At 43.2% G+C, this 23866-nt stretch overlaps 2 protein-coding genes and 1 long non-coding RNA gene across 15 annotated transcripts in view; 1 reads left to right on the forward strand and 2 right to left on the reverse strand.

Annotated features, from left to right (window-relative positions):
* Nucleotides 1-307: 307 nt before the first annotated feature.
* Nucleotides 308-6760, reverse strand: LOC119153864. Its single transcript, XR_005106246.1, has 3 exons — nt 5155-6760; nt 4687-4787; nt 308-4076 (listed from the first exon to the last, which is right to left on the reverse strand). It is a non-coding gene; the product is annotated as an uncharacterized LOC119153864 (long non-coding RNA).
* On the forward strand, nt 4010-8796 carry LOC119153862 (interferon-induced protein with tetratricopeptide repeats 5-like). Its single transcript, XM_037400790.1, has 2 exons — nt 4010-4110; nt 6767-8796. Exons 1-2 carry the CDS (start codon nt 4106-4108, stop codon nt 8205-8207), a joined length of 1446 nt encoding a protein of 481 aa, XP_037256687.1. The 5' UTR covers nt 4010-4105; the 3' UTR covers nt 8208-8796.
* Nucleotides 8797-12488: 3692 nt separating this feature from the next.
* Nucleotides 12489-23866, reverse strand: part of SLC16A12 (solute carrier family 16 member 12) — a 37993-nt gene continuing 26615 nt past the window's right edge. For 7 of the 13 annotated variants that reach the window (XM_037400781.1, XM_037400780.1, XM_037400779.1 and 4 more), the window contains 6 exons: nt 23731-23813; nt 21269-21372; nt 19888-20031; nt 16925-17516; nt 15537-15796; nt 12489-14422 (listed from right to left, as the gene is read on the reverse strand). In XM_037400781.1, the coding sequence (XP_037256678.1) occupies nt 14163-14422; nt 15537-15796; nt 16925-17516; nt 19888-20031; nt 21269-21372; nt 23731-23813 (1443 nt within the window). In that variant the 3' untranslated portion in view covers nt 12489-14162. Of the gene's footprint in view, nt 14423-15536; nt 15797-16924; nt 17517-19887; nt 20032-21268; nt 21373-23467; nt 23671-23730; nt 23814-23866 lie in introns of all 13 variants that reach the window. The other 6 variants (XM_037400786.1, XM_037400785.1, XM_037400784.1 and 3 more) reach the window with 3 other exon arrangements.

Genomic DNA, 23866 nt, shown 5'->3' on the forward strand with positions numbered 1-23866 from the left:
AGACCTGATACAGCTGGGCTTAAGTTACATGCCGGCACACCGTTCCGGCAGGGTTATCAACACGGCTTCTTGCAAACCTGTTTCATTTTCATGCTCCGAGGCCGTGAACTGGCATTGCATTGCAGAGCCACAGTTTCCCAGAGAAGCACGTCTGTGGTCAGGGGCACGTGTGGCCAGGCTTGCAAAAACTTGGACCAAATTCAGTCCTACAATATAAATACTCGTGTTACCAGGTCCGAGTCCCTAGTAATATCCTCAGAATAACACAGAAACCAGATACAAAATACACAGTAGTAGAGCAGGAGCGTGTCAAGAACAGAAATGTTGTTTATTTAGAAAGCATTAAGATTTTAATTGAAAAATCATTGAAGTTTTCATAGCATCCCCTTGTTTTGATACATGGATGCATCGCTCAGTACCAGTGACACTATGAAACCCTTTGCATTCCTGGATCACAGTTCCTAGGGTTGTTTGGTCTTACAGAACTTGGGCGGCAAAAATCCTGCTCAGTGAGTCCCTTGGGGCTTCTGTCAAATTAATTGCAGGGTACCCCTCCCCCCTAGAGGAAACCGCAAGTTATAAAGTGCCACAGCTGCTGCAGTCTGACACAGTAATTGTATGATAAATGGAAACCAGCCTAAAATAGGATATTTAAAGCTATCCTGTCATTTACTATGGCATAGTTAATTTACATTATTTTAATGACGAAAACTGCATTTCAGGCAAATGTTTGGCTGGGCTAATGATACCAGGGGAGAATTCTTTGTGAGCAGGTATCCATTTCAGCTCCAATGAAATTTACAGATACAAGTTTTCTCTGTAAAACGGGTAGATATTTTTTAAACCATTCCCTATTCTTGTACGTGTACAGAACAGTCAAGCAAACAAAGTCTTTGTATTAAATATGAATGCAGTTGTTGTTTCCAGCCCACTTCTGGACAAGTGTTTTCCAAAAAGCTCTTGCATTTGCTGCTGTGCAATGCAGCTCCCCCTGACACCGGCCAGCCCAGCTGCAGCTTTCCCTGAAGTGAAAGCAGCAGGGCTATAGAAGTGTTCTGAATTTCCCTGCTCTGTGCCCAGTGAGTTACAAGATGGCTGCAAAAAGGCATTGCATAACCATTCTTTTCACTTACTCTATTTGAAGCACTTCCCTCCACGTATTTTAGTCAACAGGCATCTGCATCAAACTAAAGCATATAGATGCAACCAAATTTTTACAAATATGGGTACTAGGGCAAATTTTTGCATTCCAGAAGGAGAAGTCCTGCATTTTCCTTTATGTACCAGGCTAGGTACCAAGGAAAACAGGCACAGGGATAGAGGCAGAGACAAGAAACGGGTAGGTACTTAGTAACATAGTGAATCATTAGTTTCCATATTTGGGTTTGGCCTTGCAGAAACCTTTTAAATAATTTTTTCTACAGGTACTTGCAACTTTATTTTCCATAAAATATATCAATCTGTGTAGATACCCTAATCCTTTTTCCTACCCAGTTCGTTGCCTCTTTTCACCACTTAGGAGATCCTTGATTGCTAGAACATTGCATGCTACTCAGAGTAGTAGCTGTATTAACCTTTGTCGAGCTCCCCAACATCAGGTCTAACACCCACCCACACCCAACAAAAACCACTAAAGTGAGGCACAGAGGAGGGAGAGTGTACTAAGGCTCTCCAACTTACTGCAGAAACGAGAAGTTCTTGTATGTGTGTCTGTTTTTAAAAGAAAGGGAAAGAGAAAGAAGGTGAAAGACAGTGTTGTCATGAAGTCACTGCCTATTGGGAATTCACTCCATTGCAGGCTGAAGCCCTCTACAATGCCGGGAGCCTTCCTGGAGTGAGTGCTGCCCAGCAGCTTTGGGGTGGCCCCGGCTCCCCCCAGCATCTCGAGGCAGAGCCATGACCCCGCCAAACCCGCAGGAGCAGCAGCTTGCTCCCAGATCCAGGGCTTCACTCTGCCCTCTGCAGATGCTTCCTAGACACTTGTGAGGGTGGGCAAACAGACTGCTCATGCCACAGAAGATAAACGTTTATAAGCCAGCACCCAAAATTCTTGAAAACATACAAATTGGCAGTTAGAGATTATATAAATTTATGAATAAAAACATGGGATACTGTTAATTCTTGTCTGTAGTTGCAGAGGTTGAACATGATGGCAGCAGCAGCAGTTCCGAGGTGATAATGAGGTTTGATATAAGTGACTTTCTGGCCTGTTAGGACAGAGTGACAACCTTGTGCATTCTCCACTAAAAGCCTCACAAAAAACGAGGAGGGGAGCTGACACTGTCATATGCCAGGAACAAAGAGAAGCCTTATGAGGAATTTTTATTATTTTGCATTTTAATGTTACTTTATTATTATTATGCAATTTTAGTTGCTCATTCCTATAAAGGGGGGTGGGAGGTGGACAACAACGACACACCCCTCAAATCCTACAGATATTAATTATGAAAGGACATTAGAGAGTATTTAATTAAACATATTTCTTAGCAATATGCTCTCACATTTGAAAACAGAATGGAATCAAGAATGGAGAGAGGTTCTGTGATGTTACTTAAAAGATCTTGTTTATAGGTAAAGAGGAAGCAAATCTTCTATAAATGGGTAAAGAAGATTTTTTTTACTAGTATAATGAAAATCTTATTCTAATGCAAGAATTATCTTTAGTCTAGGTCTAATTATTACAAAACCAGAAAGAATTAAAATGAATTTAAAGCACTTTTTTACAGAAAAAAACCACAATAATAGTAATGTTATGGTTAAACTTCTTACACAGGCATGTGCGCCTGCATGGACACCTCTTAGTTTCTATTCCTTCCCCTAGAGACTGCTCCTCTGAGCATTCATATCAGTAGCTTGCAGCTGCTGAAGGGAATAACACCAACAGTCATCAGCCACTAGCATCTTTTCTTGGAACAAACACAATGCTGATGGTGGTGGTTTCTGCTTCCTCTCCCCAGGATCCACTTCGGGTCATATTTATATGTCTGCCAGCAAGCTTTTGCACCTTCCTTTTTCTTCACTGGTCTGCAGCTTCAGGTTACATCTGAATTTGCTATATATAGTGCCATTTACTTACGTTAAATAGTATTTCTTTGATCTCTTTGTTACCCCTAAAATCAATTTTATCAAGCCAGATCTGCATTTATTTTCTTTTTTTTTTTAAACTAAGCATCAGCGAATTGTTTATATCCATAGGTGTTGCAGTACCCAGCTCGCGCCCAACCTCTGTTAACATGTAGTCCTGTAACACTTGGTGCTAGCCACAGGCCGTGAGCCTTGCACTGAGTTTGCACCATCTGGGGCCTGAAGCTTGCCAGGACTGCTCTGCCTGACCCTGTCTTGACCTGCCCGCAGCTTTGTTCTTCTCATCACAGCGAGGACAGCAATTTCTTAAATTGCCTGTCTGTATCTGATTTGTTTCACTTTCATTTATCTTTGTGCAGTACAACTGCAGTTTTCTGTAGGGAGCAGAAACAAGCAGTTGTTCTTAGGTGGGATGAGGTATTTGGACTCTCTCATACAAGGGAATAGCGCAGAGAAACGCAGGCCTGGTACAACAGCAGAGACCTTGCGGGGTGGAGACATGGGACAAAGGGATGCAGGCAGGGGTGATAAGGTGTTGTCTGAATGTTATGTGGGTGACGCAACACCAATAAAACACCTGAAGTATGGTGCAGAACTGTGCAAAGATGCATCAGCAGAGAGAGGAGGGGGAAATGACCCTTTCCTAGCCTATGCATGATAACCAGGTCAGCCTATACTAGCCTGAAACATTCTCCTTATCGTAGATGCCTCTGGATTCGGACAAAGTAAACGCTGAGAGCTATTAGGAGCTGTTGCCACATTCTGCACAACACTGTAATGCATGGCACAGAGCCAGGCTGAAAAAAGCAGCTTAGGGACTCGTAAGTTTCTATTCCCCTACTGGCGACTGTTCTAGCTTCTTCTGCAGATTCAGATACATGCTGAAGTTTCACTTTCCGGTTCCTGGGAAATTGCTCACAGATCACGTGAGGGATGAGCACATAAAAGGGAAGTCACAACAACACTGCGCGGCACTCTGGCTTTGAAGGTACCTGAGGGCAAGGAGCAGAGAAAGAAAACCATGAGGTAAGTGAGCAACCAAGTCTCTGAAAGATGTTTTTTTGTCATGCCATGGGAAAAATTACACTTATTATTTACATAAATGTAAGTAGCGAGGGACTTTGGGAATGATCTGAAAAGCAGAAAATATTTTACAGAATATTTACTGGAAGAATCAAAGTAAAATAAAGGTGCTGCTGAATATTGTGATGTTACTGCTTTTCCGACAAGGGCCAGTCTCTGTGAACAGGCTGGCAGTCAGAAAAGCTATGTGCATGCAGTTCAGGGATGAAACCCAGGCTGCAGCCACAGCTGGTACCCAGCCAAATGGGCGACTGGCACTGATGCATTTGAGAGTTTGCTTCCTGATCTCTGCTGTTGTGAGGAGCAGCAAAGAGGGCAGTGGAGGTTCTGTGCTGCAGCTCTGAGCGTGAGAGGGGGTAGCGTTTCCCGAAGCCTGTCACACATGCACGGAGGCACATGTGTGCACACACACATGCACACAAACAGGGCAAAGCCAAGGTGTTTATGACAACTTTGGAAACTGCATTTATCAGTTATGTGTTGAACTAAGCTAAACTGTATTTGATCTGCATCACAAACCTGGTTTTGTGACAGTCATGAATATTCGTTTTCCACAAATGTCTTTTCATTAATTGCTCTCCACTGCTCTTTTCAGCCATGGACATTGTCATGGTACTCAGCTGAAGCAATAAAAAACAATACATGTTTCGTTTTAATTGAATGGGACTACTTAAATGATTATTTGTAATACAAAACTATTCCTGCTGATTTGGAAGTCAACATCTGTTCTGTGGTATTCACATATAGCCAAGGGTTTCTAACAAGGTAGTGGCAATAACAGGAACTCACTCTCGCTTCCCCTCCATCCCAGAACTGCAATTACCTCACATATAGCTTTCTAATTAGGAACTGTTATTAATACCAATCAAAACCATGAGTTAGGCAGATGAGATTCTTTGAGAAAGGCAAAGAAGTCTGTAAAACAAAGGTATGCATGCATTAACAGCATTTGTAAACACTGTTTTTCCTCTGACCTTCCTCCAGTACCTCTGTGTCAGATGGTTTGGGTGGAAATGTGTGTTCAGTGTCGCTTTCCCCGCTGTCCTTCATGCTGTCCCAGAACCTCTAAGAACTGCTTCCCAATTCCTCCTTGATTTGCCTCCTCATAATTTTCCAGTCTTTCCACTCTCTCTTTTTTTTTTTTTTTTTTTAAACCAAAAGATGTTTCCGCTTTTACCTGATTGTGCAGTTGAGTGGCAGCACACATACCATGCAGGTTGTTAGACCCTCTGGGTTCTACAGGAGGGAGAGCAGAGAAATCTTTCTGACAAAGAAGGATGTGACTGAGAAGCTGGGTTATAAAGTCATATGGAATTCCTCCTTTAAAGGAGAGCACAATATGGACTAAAGTGTTATCTCTGTGTTGTAAAGGTTTGTCCTCGATAGATGGTGGGATAAAAGCTGGTCTGCACACCACACAGAGGCACAGGCAGGCAATAGCAGGAGGGGGAACCCAACTAACACCCTGCCCCAGCTGCTTCCCGGCCATTCCTAAGAGCCATCAAGCCCATCCCCACGCACATGGAGGAGTACAGAGGCACAAGGGCAGGTGGGGACCTCCCGGTGCCCCAGTCAGGGACATGAGCCCCCCACCCCCACCCCAGGCTTCCCCAGGGGACCCTCAGCCCCATGGGCCACGGGGACACCCAGCACCAGGGGTCCATGGGCGTGCCTAGGGATACGGGACACATTACAGGATGCATGGAAAAGCATTTGGGGATTGCACAATGGGATGTTTGGGGAGGGGACCAAAGGAAAGGAGGGATCTGGGTGATTTGGGATGGAACAAATGTTGAAAAATAGAGAGGGGTAAAGGGGTATTAAGGACCAGTTGCATGTTACCAGGGTCTGGTCAGTATGTGTGCCTGCACGTGTGCGTGTCTATGGGTGAGGCACCTGGGTGAAGAGAGGATCCCCGACCAGCTCCTGGAGGTCCAAAGCCAGCTTCTGGGGATCCATAGCGTTAATAAGCAAGTGAGTGTGTGGTCTGTACCAGCAAGTGGTTGCTCCTTCAGGGGCCTGTACACCCAATAGCCAGCAGCTGGGAGACTGGTGGGATCAGTAGCCAGCTACTGGACATATTAGTACAATCATAACAAAAATGGTGCTATGATCTAACAAACGAGGATTTAGAAATACAAAACATTAAAAATGAAATTTATAATCCAAACCATAAAACAGGCAGAGATACGGGAAAGGCACTACATCAATTTCTCTGTATTCTGAGGTGAAGTTTTGTATTTGATTACCTCTTTTGGGTAGGCTTCAGCAATTGTTCCCAGCATAGGAAATACATTCCTGAGGCCCGGAGGTATGCCAGCTTTACCACAGAGACTAGCCCTCCTCTTTGAAATCCAGACCACCAGCTCTGTTGCTGCCTAAGAGGTGTCCTTATTCACTGGCAAGGGGAATTACTAAAATAACTATTCAGCTCTTCAGACCTATGGCTTCCCACAGCTTTGTCTTGTTTGAAGTATCGTTGACTAGTGGCACCAGAGGAGGTATTGCCTGCTTCTGAAGTACATTGTGCCTGGTTTAAAAACAAGAGTAACATAAAAGCAAATGGAGTATAATTAAGTTTTTCTTTGATTTCTTCTAGTACCATTTCCAAGAATTCCTTGAAGAGCTCCCTGTTGAAGCTAGAATGTCATTTTACATGGACTTTGCTGAAGCAGGACGTGGATCTCGATGACCTAGAGGAAACAATAGGCGATCAGATCGAGTTTTTAACAAAATCCAACATCAGAAATTATAATCTATTATCCTATATATGCCATCTAAAGAATTCAAATGAGGAAGCCCTGAGAAATCTCCAAACAGCCGAAGAATTAGTTAAAAAACATCATCCAGATGAAGCTGCCAAAAAAAGTCTTGTTACCTGGGGGAACTATGCCTGGATCTATTACCACATGAAGAGATATGAAGAAGCTCAAACTTACGTGAGCAAAGTGGAAAAGAGCTGCAAAAAGCTTTCAAGTACTGCCCATTGGAAGGTTCAGCTTCCAGACATCTATGCTGAGCAAGGATGGGCATTATTAAAGTTTGGGAGAAAATACTATGAGAGAGCAAAGAATTGCTTTGAAAATGCTCTGAAGAATGAACCCAATAACCCAGAATTTAATACTGGCTATGCAATAGCAATGTATCGTTTGGAAGAATTTTCCTGCCGTCCACATGAAGATGTAAGTGCACCCTCCCTTCAGCCCCTGAAGCGTGCAGTGGAACTAAATCCAAATGATACTTTCATTATGGCATTACTTGCATTAAAACTTCAGGACTACAAGCAAGTTGATGAAGGGGAGAGATACATTGAAGAAGCAATGCAGAAAACTCCTGATCTTCCTTATTTCCTGCGGTATGCTGCCAAATTTTACAGAAGGAAAGGAGAAGTGGACAAGGCACTGGAGATTTTGAAAAGGGCCCTATCAGTGACACCAAAATCTGCCTTCTTGCATCACCAACTAGGACTGTGCTACAGAGCAAAGCTGTATCATTTGAAAAAGACTACAAGATATCCACCTCAAGAGCAACTGGAGGAACTCATCCGACTTTCCATTTTTCATTTTAAAACAGCAACTGACCAAAAGACAAAATTTTTTTCTGCCTATACTGACCTAGCAAGCATGTATGCAGAAAAAAGGATGTACAAAGAAGCAGAGGAGGCGTTTCAGAAAGCACTTGACACAAATATTATGTTGTATGATGATAAACAACAGTTCTACTACCTTTATGGAAACTATCAGCGTTTTCATATGAAATCAGAATCTGAAGCCATTAGGTGTTACCTGGAAGGGCTGAAAATTGAAAAAGAATCTCATGCAAGAAATAATTGCAGTGATGCTCTGAAAAAATTGTTGGAACAGAGAGTTCGGAGAGGTTTAGAAGATGCAACAGATTTTGGTGCACTTGGACGTCTTCATAATCTAAATGGTGAGAAACATAAAGCAATTGAGTGCTATGAGAAAGCCATGGCATTGTGTCCCAACAATGAAGAATATCTGAGTGCATTATGTGAGCTACGACTTTCCATCTCAAGCTAAAGTTCCCAAAAATCCTTCACACCAGAAAAAAAAACAAACCCAAGGACATTTCAACACTCTCTCAAATTTTTTTCCTTTATTTATTTAATTTTTTTTAAAGATTGAAGTTATAACCAGATGGAACATTTGGTGGCATCCCTAGAAACCGCAGATGATGATTGTTCATTTGTTCATTCAACAACAGAGCAAGCTTGGAAAGACTAAATAATAGCTATCTTAGTCTTCAATGTTAATGTTGGTATAAAGGTGATGTTTAAGTAGAATCTGTAGAGCACAGAACTTCTAAGCTGGAAATCAGATCTTACCTTCTACTAAGAAAAAGTTAAGGGAATCATAATGTACTATTTCATCCATCCACTTGAAAGTCATGTTTATACACAAATGGAATTTCTGACGCTTTTTCAAATATTAAAAAAAATTGGGGTTTTTTTAGTGTTATTTAGAAGAAGCTTTTGTTGAAGACTTGTTCAGTTTACTACCTTGCATGCTGTTTAACTGTGAAAAATAACCACTGTTTGGCTAGTTCACTGGAAACCTTACAAAATATTTATTATTGTCATGAAATATTAAAGAGCATTGCATCCATCAACTGTTGCTTCTGGTGTCTCTTTGCTGACCAATCCTCATGTTAGTAGATGAAAGAAAGGGAAATAACCATTCAAAAAAAATAGCAGGGAAAAAGGTTTGGCAGGATATGAAAGGGTTGGGAGATAGCCCCATTTATTTTCCCAAATTTTCAGTAAAGCTGGCTTCAGAGGTGTTGCACCAAAGAATTAAACTGTGCAGAAACCAACATCCTTCTTGTTTACCCAAAACCACACTCTCAGGAGCCACTACAGCGAACATCTGGAGAGGAAGGAAAGGCAGTTGTTGACATGCCAGAGAGATGGCTATCTGTAGCCGTGCTTGTGAAAGAAACCAGGGACAGAAAACACACACTAGGAATGTACAAAACTGGACACGGAGGGCAGAGCGCAGCTAGAGCAGAGTTGCATGAGCACCGGAGAACAGGGCAGCAGAACGCGAGGGGCATGTGGGGAAAGGGGTGGGTGCCCACAGAGCCTGCATGAATGGAAGGGTGGGCTGCAAGGACAGAATGTGTGTAGGAGTTGTTTGTCTTCAGATATCAAACTAAAAATCAGTATTCTTTACAACAGGACGGCCTAATTCCATGGTATTGTGCCTTAGTACAATAGCTCATGGTGCTCAGGGAAAACTAATGCCATAGCTTCAAAAACACTTCTGAGCCCTAGCCAGCAGCATAGAATGAAGCAAACTGGCCCATCAGGAAGGATGTGCACTTTTGTTTCCAGCCAGCCTGGAGCATTCCTGCCCCCGCAACAGCAGTCCCATGTACAGACAAGATGACAGGCCTGAAGGCGTATAAAATCTGATGCCAGACTATGAAATATCAAGAAACCTCTCCCCTCTCAGCTTTCCCTCGAAGTCTTCCATAATACAAGCAAAAACGAGCATAACAGCAAATTACAAGCACCCTTTCTTCCTATGAAAGGGCTGGGGCAAAATCCATCCTTGTTTTCCAGCCATTTGCCAGGTTCTGTATTACAAAGAAAGATGGCCCTACCTAGGGAAAGGGTGGGGAGGAAGAACGGGAAAGGACTGGGAACAGGACTGACCACTCCTGAGAGCTGGTAGGAACACCAGTAGGGTTGAAGTCAGGAATTGGTGACTACCTATGGTGTTGTGCTCAGCGGTGTGGGCAATAGGGTACGTTAGGGGACTTCACTGCCTTTCTCAATCTTGAGGCTTCTAATACCAGCATCCTTACCACCCAAACCCTCCTGAGCGCACGGAGGGCAGCAGGGAAGCATTCGAGGAAGAGGTGGTGCAGGTTCCTGCGCTAGCACATCTGTGCTCCCCTCCGCACCCTGCCACCAGGGCCTCTCCCGCCCCTCTCCAGGAAAGTGAAGTTTGAAGGAATAAGGAGAAGCAAGAAGGTATTTGAGGAAAAACATGAGCCTGAATTTTTACGAAGAGCCAGAGCAGCTCAATCTCCTTCACAGCGAAGAGACTGCCGGCGAGCTCCGGGGGACGGTGCTGGCCGCAGCTGCCCGGGGATGCTCTGTCCAAACGCAGCGTCCCGTCCCTGCCTAGCGCCGTGCGAACGCGCAGAAATGCACCCACCGGGTGGTGCTGCTGCATCGCCCGGCGTGGGGACCGGGCTGGGGAAGCGGGCGAAGGGAAACCCACGTTCCGCCGTGCCCCAGCCCAGCCCTCGGCTCGCCAGGCACGAATCCAGCACCGCGAGTGGCGCAGGGGACAAGGAGGGAAGGCAAGCCTTCAGGAAGTATTCATTTATGAATCAAAAGCGCCGTCTAAATTACATTGAAAACTCTGCGGGAATACACCAGTACGGTTACTTAGAAGCTATTACTTATTGAGGCAATCCCAACTAAGGTATTTATTGAGGCAATCCCAACTAAGGGCTTCGCTATGCTGACCAAGAAGTACCGTTACAGCTTAACTTAAACAAGCTCTTCCTTCTCATATAAGTATTTCTAACACTTCAGAAAGCAAACAAGGAATTGTTGTGGCAATATAAAATGCATTCACCATATAGTAGCACAGAAAATGTTTGTTTTTCATGAGATAAAATATCATTCAAGCTGGCAGAAATGTTTCAGGCTCAAAGTTTTCTTTTTTTTTTTATTCCTCCCCCCCCCCCCCCGCCCCTGGAAACAGGGTTATTGTTCAACGGAAGGTACTTGACTTTTCCAATGCTGTTTTCACACGATTTTTCAGTGTAGAATGCATTAAGTGTTCCAAAGCTGTTCTGATAAAAATTATCACTAGAACAAAAGCAATTTCAAAAGAATGATGATTTCCCCATTTCAAACCTCATGCAATGGGAAACAGGATAACTTCAGCAGCTGTAAGCAGTTTCACCTACACGGAATTCCTGTTCCCTGAATGGAACGGAGTATTATCCCAGGCAGGATTCATTTGAGGTAGGCTCCCCCTGGCTCAGCCAGACGTTACCCCAGCCAAGCCAGACCACCGTCCCAGGAAGCCAAGAGGCTCGGTGGTGCAGTGCCCCATCCGGGCTCATACCCAGCAATGCTCCGCAGGGCTGGAGGGAAGAGGCAGTGGCAGCCTGGCAAATTGTTCACAGCTAGCCCAGGTATCTCTGCTTACTGCTGTGCTGCGCCATGCCGGGAAATGCCCTCTATGGAGGACAGCCCGAATACTGTCACCTCTGAAAAAACATTGCAGATACAATAAATCATTCTTTAAGAACAGAGTAATCCAGAAACTTCCATATATGCGTCACCTGAAATATTTCACATGGCAGGATGAAGGTGGACTGTTCAGTTTGGGTTGTGTGGACCAAGGGGTAGAAGTTTGGCATGAGGTTTCACATACCTGGATTTATTCCCGTCTCTTCCACTCACAGGTCATTTCTTGTTACTCTTCTTTCCTTCTGTTTCTTGGTGGGAAGATTCTTGACAGGGTTGATGTTTCAGTGTGTTTTAGGCACAGAAAGCATCATTCTGGTACACAACCTTTTGTCCATTGGCTTAAGTCAGAGCAGAAACAGTGTTAGAAAACCCTGAAAAAATTCTACCATTTTCTACAAAAGGTCTGTATATAAACCCACTTGAATATTTTCTGCTAAATCTGATATTTAAAACAAGAAATGCTGCCTTAAACACATAAATGGAAAAGCTATGAAAAAATATCTTGAAATAATAATAATAATAAAAATATTTTAAAAAGCTAATAATTCATTACACAGTATTGTTTACTAGGATAAAAATACATATAGTATTATTCCAACAGGCTTTTACAATATGCAGTTCTGGCATGAACTGCTGACACAGTGATGTCGTAAAGTTTTTTGTAATGTAAATACAGTGGTAATTTATAACCTGTTGAAAATAACTTATCTTCTTTGTAGACCACACTATTTCCTACTTTTTTAATATTAAAATTTTGCATTAACATCTAAACCAGTATCTTAATCTCTAATTAATAAAGCCACTCCCCAATGCATATTTTTCCTAACTCATTAAGAAATAAATACTCATGAGTAATTTTTTGTCTTTTTTTATGAACCTTATGTTTAAATTAAAATCAGTACCCAAGACTTAATTGCCATGCAGAGCTGGAAACTGGAAAAAGGTTATACATCATTAGTTTTAAGCAGTTTTTGCACTCCCATCTCTTATTCTGTGGTCTGTGCACATAAATCATGCTACTGGCTCTGACTGTACTTCTGAAGCAGGGCAGTAAGAAATGCTTTGTTTGAGCACAGACAACCGAAGTCAAAGAACTTTAATATGTTATATTTCAAATATGCATGAATAATAAAACTACTTGATACACATACTATTCATATATATATATATGTAAATACATTATATACCTATGGCTGTACTCTTGATCTAAATCAAACTGTTAAACATCAGTCTATGTTGCTTTCCCTTCTGAAGCACAGAGCTGAATAGGACACCACGAGCAACCATTGCTACACTGCAGATGATTAGCAAAACTAGTAGTTCAGCATTGATTACAATTATTTGGACTCTGATCAATTTGCTAATGAACAGAACGCAGCTGTACACAGCATCAAATGACAGAAATGATTTGCATTGCAGACTGTGAAGTTCCTCCAATGCTGACAACTCTGTCTCACAATGTTGACAACAAAGTCTCACTCTGGAAATGTACAATCATCCCATTATTTATTAGACCATCACATCAGTAATTTAACCCATGAGCTACACTCATTCCATAGCTCCCGTGTCACAGCCAGGCTGTAATATATTCCTCATACACATGGCAGGAAACCATCGGCAAATTGCCACAGTTGTGTTCTGGCCATCCAGGACAAGTGACCTGATCAGCTCTTCAGCTGGCACAAACGAGTAATTTGCACCACCTGAAGCCACAGCTCCTGGGCACGAAGAGAGACAGACTTGTCACTGCAACGCACAGAAAAAAACTTTGCCAACATTCTCTTTACTAATAGCCTGTGGAGCGGGTAGCCTCTCACTCATCTGCTTGTACAGCCTCTACATTTCTTCAACAGCTGCTGATTTTACAGAAGGAAGAGGCTCTGTATTTGGGAACACACGAGCTCCTCCTCTGCTCTCCTGAGCTGCCTTTGGGCTTCAAACTAATGCAGCTAAAGCAGGTTTGTCTATCAGTGTGCTTAGTCCCCTGGCACAGATTTACTCTTGTTCAGATAGGAGGGCAGCCACAGCACCTCTTCCACCCTCCCAGACACAGATCAGCTCGATGATCATACCTGGAAAGTCAATGCTTAAAAATTCAAGCTTTAAAGATATCCAGGAGAAAAATAGCAAGCACCTCAAAATTTTGCTGTAGGGGCTTGCGAAAGTAGATCTAAAACCATATTTGAAATGAAATTGCAATGTATGTACAAAATTCAGGCACATTGTAAAAACTAAAGCTGCTTCAGAGATACTTTCAGCATAAATCACAGTTTCCTGCCTGATTTTCTAAAAAACAAAACAAAACAAAAAGAGGCTTTGGCATTTGAAACAGTCATTTGCAAAGAGTTTAATGCAGACTGATAGACGTGGAACGATTTTTGTTGTGTGTGTGATTACTCCATTGAAACATAATAGACCAGAACACCAGTTTTGGTGACTGATTACTTTATAGTTTTATTTTGATTGTAGCCAATTATCATCTTTGAGATTACCTGTGGAGCTGACATACTGCATTTCAAATAAATCTGTGATCATTTGTATCTACAAACTCTATTTTCAGTCTAGCTTTCTTCTATTACTGCATTGACTTGGTATTACTGTTGCTGTGCATAGATTTTAGACAACTAAAACATGACAGAAAAATCTAAATGAGAGTTGCCTTGTTTCACAGAAGTAGTATCTTCAACAGCATAACACTATAGAGCTACCACCGCCTCACTCATGGCTGTGCAGTACTGAATCTTGTCAGTACTTGTCATCTGTTGTAGCTGTTTTTATCCACCGCCAAAAATTCAATGTCCTTTTGGTCTAATTCTGCTGTGACAGAATAAGCTATTGCTCCATTTGTCCAGATGTGCTGTTTTGTGCCCGTATCATTGGTGAGTGACCGCAAATACGTTCTTTTGATTTTCTTTGCTAGTCTTGCAACGCACAATAATGTTGAACTACATATCATAGAAAATCCACACAGGAGGAATGATGCAGTATAGCTGCCAGTTGTGTCCACAAGCCAACCTGCAGGAAAAAAAATCATGTTTTTTTAAAGGTCCACCAGAATACTGATAATTTACAAATGCTGTGATCAACAGGAGTTTTATGAATGTCTGGAGTTATCATGTTTAAATACAATCCAACAATACAGGTTCATATCACCATCGGTATACTTCTACCTCCTGGGGCAGGGGAGGGATTTGTCCTCAGGAGGCAGATAAGATTTTTATGGGCTTTTGTTTGAAGGTTAAATCCATGAGAAAAGGCACAGCAGTCATCACCACAATATTAAATAAACATCTTTTGACTGCATGGATTTAACTGGTAGTCTCTAGACATGCTTAGAGCGCCCTGGGATTAAATACTGTGTGCATGAGATCCTTTTGCAGAAACATCTAGTGAGTTATGCCCTAGGCTCATGCATCACCTAAAATAATTCAGTTTTGCAGTAACTTTTGCTGTGGAAAAATAAATTAAAAGCTTCAGAAGCAGGGATTAATTAGGAATTGAGGTGAACAGCAGACAAAATACGCAAGACATATGTATACATGGTTGTTTGAAAAAAAGATCTCTGACCTTCCACAGTATTCAAAACTGTGTCAAGCTCTTTCTAAAGAGAGTACAGCTCTCATCCTTACTTCACTGTAACAGAACCAACAGGGAAAATGATGACTAGATATTACAGTGATGAGCTTGTGACCAAACAGTAGCAAAGCTGACTCACCCACCTGTTCAAAGCAGTTTGAAGATGAAAAGATCAAGCCCTCTAAACCAAAAAATACTTTGGAATGAAACTCTCTTTAGGCTACATTTTCAAAATCATGTAATTTCACAGTGAAATATTTTGTTCTTTCTACTTGCACAATTTCTGAACTACATGGTGACATAACAGCTCTTAGAAGCCCCATTCCATACTGTTTTTTTTAAATTCAACTCCCTCTATATGTAGAAATCAGCCCATCAAGACAAGGCTTAGGTGGGATCTAAGTCTTATGAAGGTCTAGGTGTGTTATTTCTCTGCCTAGGGGCTACCTCCACATTTAGTGTGCATTTGCTGTCTTTCCTCTCCTTTCACATCACACCAATAGGCAAATCTGAAGTAGCGATAAGATTACAGGAAAGTAATTTGTGAACTGACCTGCAACAGGCGGGCTCACTAAATATGGTATGGCATGTAGAAAATACACGACACCCAGTGCTGATGATAAGGAAGAAGTTCCCACTACATCTGCTGTCATAACTGGGATCAGCGTTACATAGGCTCCATCGAAGTAACCAAAGGTAAATGAGAAAGGCACAAGCAAGGGGAAGTTTTGGAGAACTGGCAGGAGAAGACAACAAAGGCCATCCATTCCCACAGCAAAGAGGTAGCAAAAGTGCCGATGCTTCTTCAGACACCTGCAAATTTCAAAACAGAAAAGAAAAAGATTATCACTAGACACAGCATCTCAGTTTCTATGTCCTGGCATGCAGCACTTCAGTTTCTCTCTTATACATAGCTCAATTTTAAGTCCATTTTCTTACACAGTCTTTAAGATGAAAACCTCAGCACTGGCAAGCCCAGGTAGGGAAAGCGGCCCACTTGCAGCTGCAGAAACAGCTGGTAAGCAACGGCCCATGCTGCCTGCAGTGTTCTTCAGGCTGCTCCTAGTGAGGGGAGCCATTCCACTGCAAGGATTTTGCAGTCCTCTGAAGTTTCAATGTACAAAGCAGTATTTCATCAGGCTTTTTACATTCCAGCTCAGCAAGGTGCTCCAACGATTACACAAAAAATATTATGGTATACCTCTCTTAATCGTCATCCTTCCCATCAGCCCTTAAACACTGGAGATAGCATGAGCTAAGTGAGATGGCAATTCCCTTTCTCCCTGCCCCACAAACCCAATAACTGATTTTTCCCACAAACTGAATAAGCACGAAGAATGTGTCCTTTAGAATCAAAATCTTTCTTAATTTAGCCTGTCTCTACTGATGTTACAGATGTCTGGAGTGAGCTGAGTTAGCAAAGCATGGTGAGCTTTACATACTGGAGCATGTGAAACAATTTTAGGTCAGTCCTCCTGAGTACGTGTCTGACAGTGTAAAGCCAGCCCCTTGACCCTCTTCCATAACTCCTGTGCCTCCCCAGCAGCACGAAAGAGATGAAAAGGCAGAGGAAGCAGAGTGTGATCCTCTAGGAGACAGGTACAGAGGATCACACTCAACATATCTCAGGCAGGGGGTTACATTTCTACTGTCAAATGCGAGTGCTTTGCACAAACACATAATTTCTTCAGGGCGAAAAAAGGTACTAAACCAGCAGAATTGAACAAACTCAAAAGAGACAAAAACATTAAATAGTAAGCATTTCTGAAAGTTAGACTGTGTGGTGCTCTTTGTTCTGTTGTTGTTGTTGTTGTTGTTGTTATTGTGTGTGTACATGCTACAGAAAAAGTCCATACTGTTAACTTTTAAATGTATTATACCTCACCTGGAGCCAGCCTCCCACCAGCTAAAGCTTACACTTGCTTAGCCATAAGCCATTACCTTCTGTCTGTTAGCCATCCAAAGGTGATATTACCAATGATGTCTATGACACCAAGTATGGACATGAGGAAGGCAGCCTGGTGATGACTCACTCCAACGCTCAAAGCATAAGGCACTAGGTAGACAAAAAGAGGGCTACAGCCATATGCCATAAATAAAACTGACACTGCCAGCACCATGAAGCCTGGCATCAGTAAAAAGTCATATTCCTTCCATGAACAGTAGCATAAAGATTCACGAGACCACACTTTGATTACAGGTGAACAGATGGACATTCGCTTTAAGTCTTGTTTCTGCGCTTTGGGGACATAATCCTGTTCAAGAAACTCAGGAGCAGTTTTACGGTCCTCTTTAAGAGCAATAGGCCGCATCAAGGCACCACAGACACAGAGGTTTAAAACAAAACCTCCCAGGATGAGTAAAGCTCCACGCCAGGAAAACTGCTCGATTAAGAGCTGGACCACAGGGGCCAGGATGAAGGTACCGATTCCACTTCCTGACATGGCTATTCCATACGCCAGTGCTTTTCTTTCGTTGAAGTATTTGCCCACCATGGCGATGGCTGGAGAGTAACAGAGTGCAAACCCAAGTCCTAGAAGAGAAAGCACAGTGCAGATGGCTTAATACTACGCACGACATACGGAACACATTAAATTAAACCACATAACCTACTTTCATTAGCACAAATGACTGGGAAGCTTTTTCTGATTCTGTATCACGCACAGTGTGAAGAGAAACCAGGCTGACTCCTTTACTCCACTGTCAGAGTCATGGGCTTGACAAACGTAACAGATCATCATTAACCCGCAATAACAGGGCTCAGCAAGAAGTGATGGGGTTCACTTAATAACAAGGACAATCAATAAACATCAGGGAAATGGCGTGTCAGCCTCTCCCGGATGCAAGATGAGGTCTTGTTTCAGGGACTGTGCAGATGCTGGCACCAAGCACACTGTCCTGATGAAGCACCACTCTGTGTTTCGGTCTGTTGCAACCCTGAACATTAGTTTCCAGGTCTCTGAAACACAGTACAACAAGTCTGTCTCTATTACTAATATTCTACAATAAACCTTTTTTAGTCAGCTGAACAAACTCCACACAGCAGCTGCTTGGAGTCCTGACCAGTTTAAATCCCTTCCTACAAGTAAAGAGGGGGGAAAAGCCTCAGAAAACAAAGCCATGTCCAATTTAGTAAACAAGTAAGATATATCTCTTGGATTGGGAAAAGGATTGTGGTCTCTGCTGTGGAACCAGAGAGCAGATTTTAATCATCACATGCTTGCTCTAACACTAAAACATGTATTCCTGAATCAGCCACAGAAATGAGTTCCTGACTGGGGTTTTGGAGCATGTTGTACATTGAGGGTAAAACGGTCCCCACTGCCTTTGGCAGAACTTGGCAATCGATGAGATAATCACCTGGTGCTGTAACCAGCTTGCCACGTCCTCCTCAAAGGCTGCACTGTGCAGGGTGGGCACTAAGCCTGCCAGGATGGGATAAGCGGATTAGAGGGACTCTGGGCAGCAGGTCCCCACTCTGGCACCCCTCAGAGCTGGGGTTGGACCTGTGTGGGCAAGTAGGGCCAGAGGGGCAGCCTTGAGCTAGACATCATCACTCAAGAGCTGTGAAAATCAGACTATTTCACATACACACCATTTATTTTTTTAGTGAGATGGCAGGGGGAAATAGGTCCCCAAAAAGCCAATAAATATCCCGTGAAAAGTAGAAATGCAAAGTTTGGGGCTGAAAACTTTTTCATACTTCTTAGAAGGAGCTCTGCTACTTATTGCCACTCCCTCATCTCACCTCTGCTTCACTCTTCACAGCTTCAAGTCCTGCAGCTTTTATGGATTTAGACATTCACCAGCTACAACATCCCACCTCCTCTCTGGGTTGGGGCACCACCTCTAGCCTTTATGAACAGTTCACCTCTCCATTAATCAGTCCCCATGGAACAGAACTTCACTGCTTGTAGAACCAGCTCTTTGCAGCTCCACCTATACGGCACAACTGCTTTTCCACCTCAGTATTCGCAGTGGTCCTTGCTAAGGAAGCTTCAGTGGCATTAGTATGGTATGTGGCACAGTCCCTCGAGTTACAAGGAGTCTTTTTATTTGTTATGAACACATTTGTCAAAGATTAACATCGTAATACAGGAGTGACATGCACGACAAGAAAGAATTTTTTTATTTATTTTTTTTTTAACAAATAAGCTGTTGGCAGCATGTGAACTGCAGTAATTCCACTAACTTGTTACTGAACAGCAGGGGACCAAGTACAAGGGCTTATATCACCGTGGCTACCAGGTCAGTATTAATGAGGAAAGAATGTCAGTGTGACCATGGGCACCTCTCAAGTTCCTCTGTGCACAACAAACACAGGGAGATAGCACAGAGCAAAGATATTTGTTATCACCATACCTGAATACAAGTGGAAGAGCTGCTACAGCAACACTACTAACCAGCAATTTGTTTGCTTTTCAACTGGACTGTAACACAGACAAAAATAAGGTGCGCAGCTAAGGTACTAGGTATTCACCCACTGTTTCTCTGCTAACTTTTTTTTTTTAATATGCAAATATTTTTGGGCAGTCTAGAACTCTCACTATATCAAACTCCTCCCAAATCACAGGGAAAAAAGGAAGACTTTTTGTGTATCACTTGTTCCTGACCTCCCATACTTTCAAAGCTTTACCTATAGTCTGCTATCAAACAGAAATTAAAGGATTACTTTTGCAGTGTGCTGCATTTGGACTGCAGGAGAGACTGAGTGCTGAAACCCTCACGGGGCAGCCAAAGCCACTCTTTTACGATGAAAGGAATGGGTCTGAGTATCTCTACTGACCGGTGTGGTGCCAATAAGACAAGGAGAAGAGATCACCCCTCTTAAAAGGAACAACCATCATTTTTAACATTCCCGTGTTGTTTTCCTGGCAGGAACAAAGGGACTGAATGTCTCCTACCTGTAAGGACTCCTAATGATAAGTAGAGATGTTCCAGGCTGGTGGCGAATGAACTCAAAATTAGTCCAGTAGATGCAAGCAGCCCTCCTAGCATGATACCAGCTTGGCAGGACACATGATTACTTATTAAACTCCCAAGTGGGGCTTCAAAGAAACAAATAAATCTAGTAGTTAATGACAGGTTCTCTCAGACAGTTTGTTGCAATGGTCATCAAAGAAAAGGAAGCAGTAGGCAAGCAAGAGAAAATGGTGATCACAGCTACAGATTGGTCTTCTAACATCTTCCTGATCACAATGGTGTGAGCACTGAAAACCTAAAAATAATTTTCCTGAAAGTCAGGATAAAGCCAGAATTTACAGTAGCTTCTCAGCAGCCATTTTAGTAGATCAAAGTCATTACAGGACACAGCTACTAGCAATTTTGAGGGTCAAGAGAGGCCACAGCAACAGGCCACACAGTTCATTACTCCACAGTCACAACACTGAGACCTTCCTCAACCTGGAATTTGCACTTCAGCCCTCAGTAAGTTCAGGCATCCTTCCTCAGTGCTCCCTGACCTTGTGGACTCTGTGTCAGACTCAAATAGTAGAGGTCTCACATCTTTTTGACCATCTCCAGGGCTGCTACCCCTCTCCTGCACTTCTCCAATGTTGATGGCTCTCAGATCCCCTGCTTCTACCATGGTGTGTCATCACCAGCCCTCTCCCTCACACTACCTGCAATGCCAGGTTATCCTTACTTCTCTTTTTCACCCCGCAAGACATAACCTGGCTGACACAGGAGAGCAGCTATGTTTCACTCCAGCTGTGTCTCTCCTTTCTGTCTTCATAGCAATTATCATGGATTAACCCTCTTCCACAGGATTAGGCATGGATTTTCAACTAGCTGTACAATTTTAAGGTAAATCCACGAGAAACTTGGTACAACTGCTGCATTGATACATGCCATTTTTAGTAACACTGAATTTTCTTTTAAGGGAAGACTATTTGTAAACATACAACTTTGCTAAAAGGAGGATGACTGTGTCTTGATCTGAAGGCAAGATTGTGTGCTAAGTCTTAAATATGATTCCAATCAAAAGGCAAAAGAAAGAAGTGCTCAGTTAATAGCTCTTAAATGCAACTTGTCCCACTAGACCTTGACAAAAGCACATTTCTGAAAACTTAGATCATTTGACAAAACAAAGTTCTGCTTTTCTGTAGTATGAAGACACTCCCTTCCTTCACAACTATGCTGAGGGAAGCAGCTTGGATATACCATACCCCAGAGAGCCCACAGTATCTATCTTTCCCAGCTGACTACACCAACTTGTGAACACGCTAAAACCAGATGGAGCTGAAGAAAAAGCAGCCACATTAGTCTTAAAAGGGTAATACACACCACAGAGCATCGTAGCACAGTCGACAATGGAGTGAATCCAAGCTGTTCTGGCATAATCCTGCCCAAAGTATGCCTGAAACTCCACAAAAAAAATGGAGATGCATCTAGGAAAGAAAACATGAATACCACTCTGTTGAACATGGGATATTTGCCTCACAGAAAACACTGGTCACGCTCTTCAGGTGTAAAGAATACCCACTTGAAGGTCCTCTCCAGCTCCCAGGAAAATCAAATCTGTGTTGTTCCAGAATCCCAATGAGATGGGGAAATTTTTAAACACTTTCTAAGGGATATTGGAAATGAAGGGCTACCTTAATGCATTAGGGACAAGATATGAAATGATGTCTCCAAGCTGAGTAATTCCAACATGCTCTGTGTGAGGCACCTAGGCTGGAGTGATCCAACCGGAGAAGAATCCTTGCTTTGCACTGGCAACAAATGAATCACAAACTGGTGTCCAACTATTATCCCAGCAGTGGGGTTAGACACTTGAGCTGATGTAGAACCTAATTCAGACAGATAACTACTCCAGAGAGATTATGAACATTACAATACCACGTTTCTCACTGCAGTTAGCTGCTGCTAGATTTTTATAACTCATATTATTTTTAACTGAACTGAAATGGAAGTTGTAATTATCACCAGCAAGTTATAGGTCACATTGTGATGTTGCTTCCTCGGTACACAAGGCCCCAGCTCCCCAGTTCTTCACTGACCTGGTTGCTCGCTAATGGTGGTATTCACATCTGCACAAACTGGCAGGGCAGGGTCAGCCTGAAGAGCCAACACCACCTATAGCTATGTGTTCATGGATGCACAAGTGCAAAGCAAGTGAAAAGCAAGTCATCATGAACAGAGAATCAAACACAGCAGGAGCCCATGGGTCCTCCAACAGTTTATTCAGATGCTTCCAGAAGAGGTTACTTTGCTCTACTTAGTGAGTGTTACTGTTCTACCCGTCTTTGCAGGGGAACAGATTAAAAGGCTGCATAGTTTCATTCTGATTTCTGGATCAGCAAGAGGTCCCTTCTCTCTCTCTCTTTTTTCCTCCTGCAGATCAACAAACAACTGCTTCCTTTAGCTTTTTTCTTGCACATACTTGATTCCTGTACATACTTTAGATGTGTGCCAGCCATTAGATGATTTATCAGATGTAACACATTTCACAAGTGAAAAAGGAATTAAATCCACCAGGAAATCTCTACTGTCATTACAGAATTGGAATATTTGCATACATAAACTAACCCTGTGTCAATGTTTCCATGCCCCTTTTATGCTGTTGACTCCAGGACCCCAGATTTTAGATCCCTAAACCTGGCAGCTTTATTTTAAAAGCGATATAAAATTTAAGTAGGAAACACTGTATTTACATTATACTGACTGTCCAACAAGACACTGTCTCAGTGTTCCTCACTTACCAGGGTGCTTCTCTCTATGCTTAATATAGCTTAAATGTCCATGTTCACACCCACCACGCTCCTCTGTCTCCAGCTAACATTAAAGTCTGTGTGGGAGCCATCTCACCCCATATCTATACATTATGTTTACGCAAGGCAGCATTCTATTCCCGTTCTATTTTTGAGAAGCATTTTTTATGAAATATTTTCTGCATATTTCGGATACCAGAAGGGTACAGAGAGGGGCCTCCCTCCTCCCTTGGGCACGGACCTTCTCAGGCAGGATGGTAACTGAAATGCTTGCAGTAGAAGGGGGTATCCACAGGTTTCTCAGACAGGCTCAGGAGCCAAGTAATCCCAAGTAAATCCACTGGGACTAGCAAAAACAAGCAAGGCCATGGGGTCAGAGACACACAGCAGACCCAGAGAAACCCTACATGATTCCTCCCTCCCTGACCAAACTATCTCAGCCTGAAACAACGCTGCCTGCTCCGAGCTTTGATTCTGCAGCAAATCAAGGAGCGGGTGTTGTGAGAGGGAGCAGCTGTCAGAGGCGGCGAGGCTAAAACCAGAGGTGTCATTGTGATGCCTCAGCCATCACCCACAGCCTTAGGGGCTTTGGGAAGCCTTTAAAAAGGTAGCAAGAGAGAGATTTGTACCTAGCCAGAATAACCCCTGAAGCTGTGGGGCACCAGGAGAGATCCCAAATCCTCTTTCCAAGGGGAGGGGGGAATAAAAAAAAAAAATAATCATAAAAGGGTAATGCCATAAACAGGTCAAAACCAAGAAGCAGACCCTTTACCTCGTCACGGCCCTGGTACAGATAGTGACAAGGAAGCAGCCAGCAACGATCATCCACCCCCAGCCTCCGTCGGGAGGGCTGGCATGCGGGGCCCGCCGGGGCGAGGCCATGGTGCGGGCTGGGGTGCGTCCTCCCTCCTCCCCGCCGCAGCGGCAGGGGCCACCCCGCCACCGGGGTCACCCAGCGCATGGGCCACCGGCCATCTGGGGAGAGAGAGAACACACAGGCAGAGGGGCACTCAGGGTACGCTGCGCCACCATTACCTGCACGCCGGGCTGGGACGCGCTGCTTCGGCTTTGTGGCGTGAAAGCCAGGGCACTCCTTCAAACCGGTTTGTGAAAATTTGCTGGAAAGCGAGAGCGCCATCAGAATTTGGCCCCGTGATTGGTACCGATCGTT

The sequence above is a fragment of the Falco rusticolus genome, chromosome 9 (genome assembly GCF_015220075.1).
Source record: "Falco rusticolus isolate bFalRus1 chromosome 9, bFalRus1.pri, whole genome shotgun sequence".
NCBI classification, from domain to species: domain Eukaryota; kingdom Metazoa; phylum Chordata; class Aves; order Falconiformes; family Falconidae; genus Falco; species Falco rusticolus.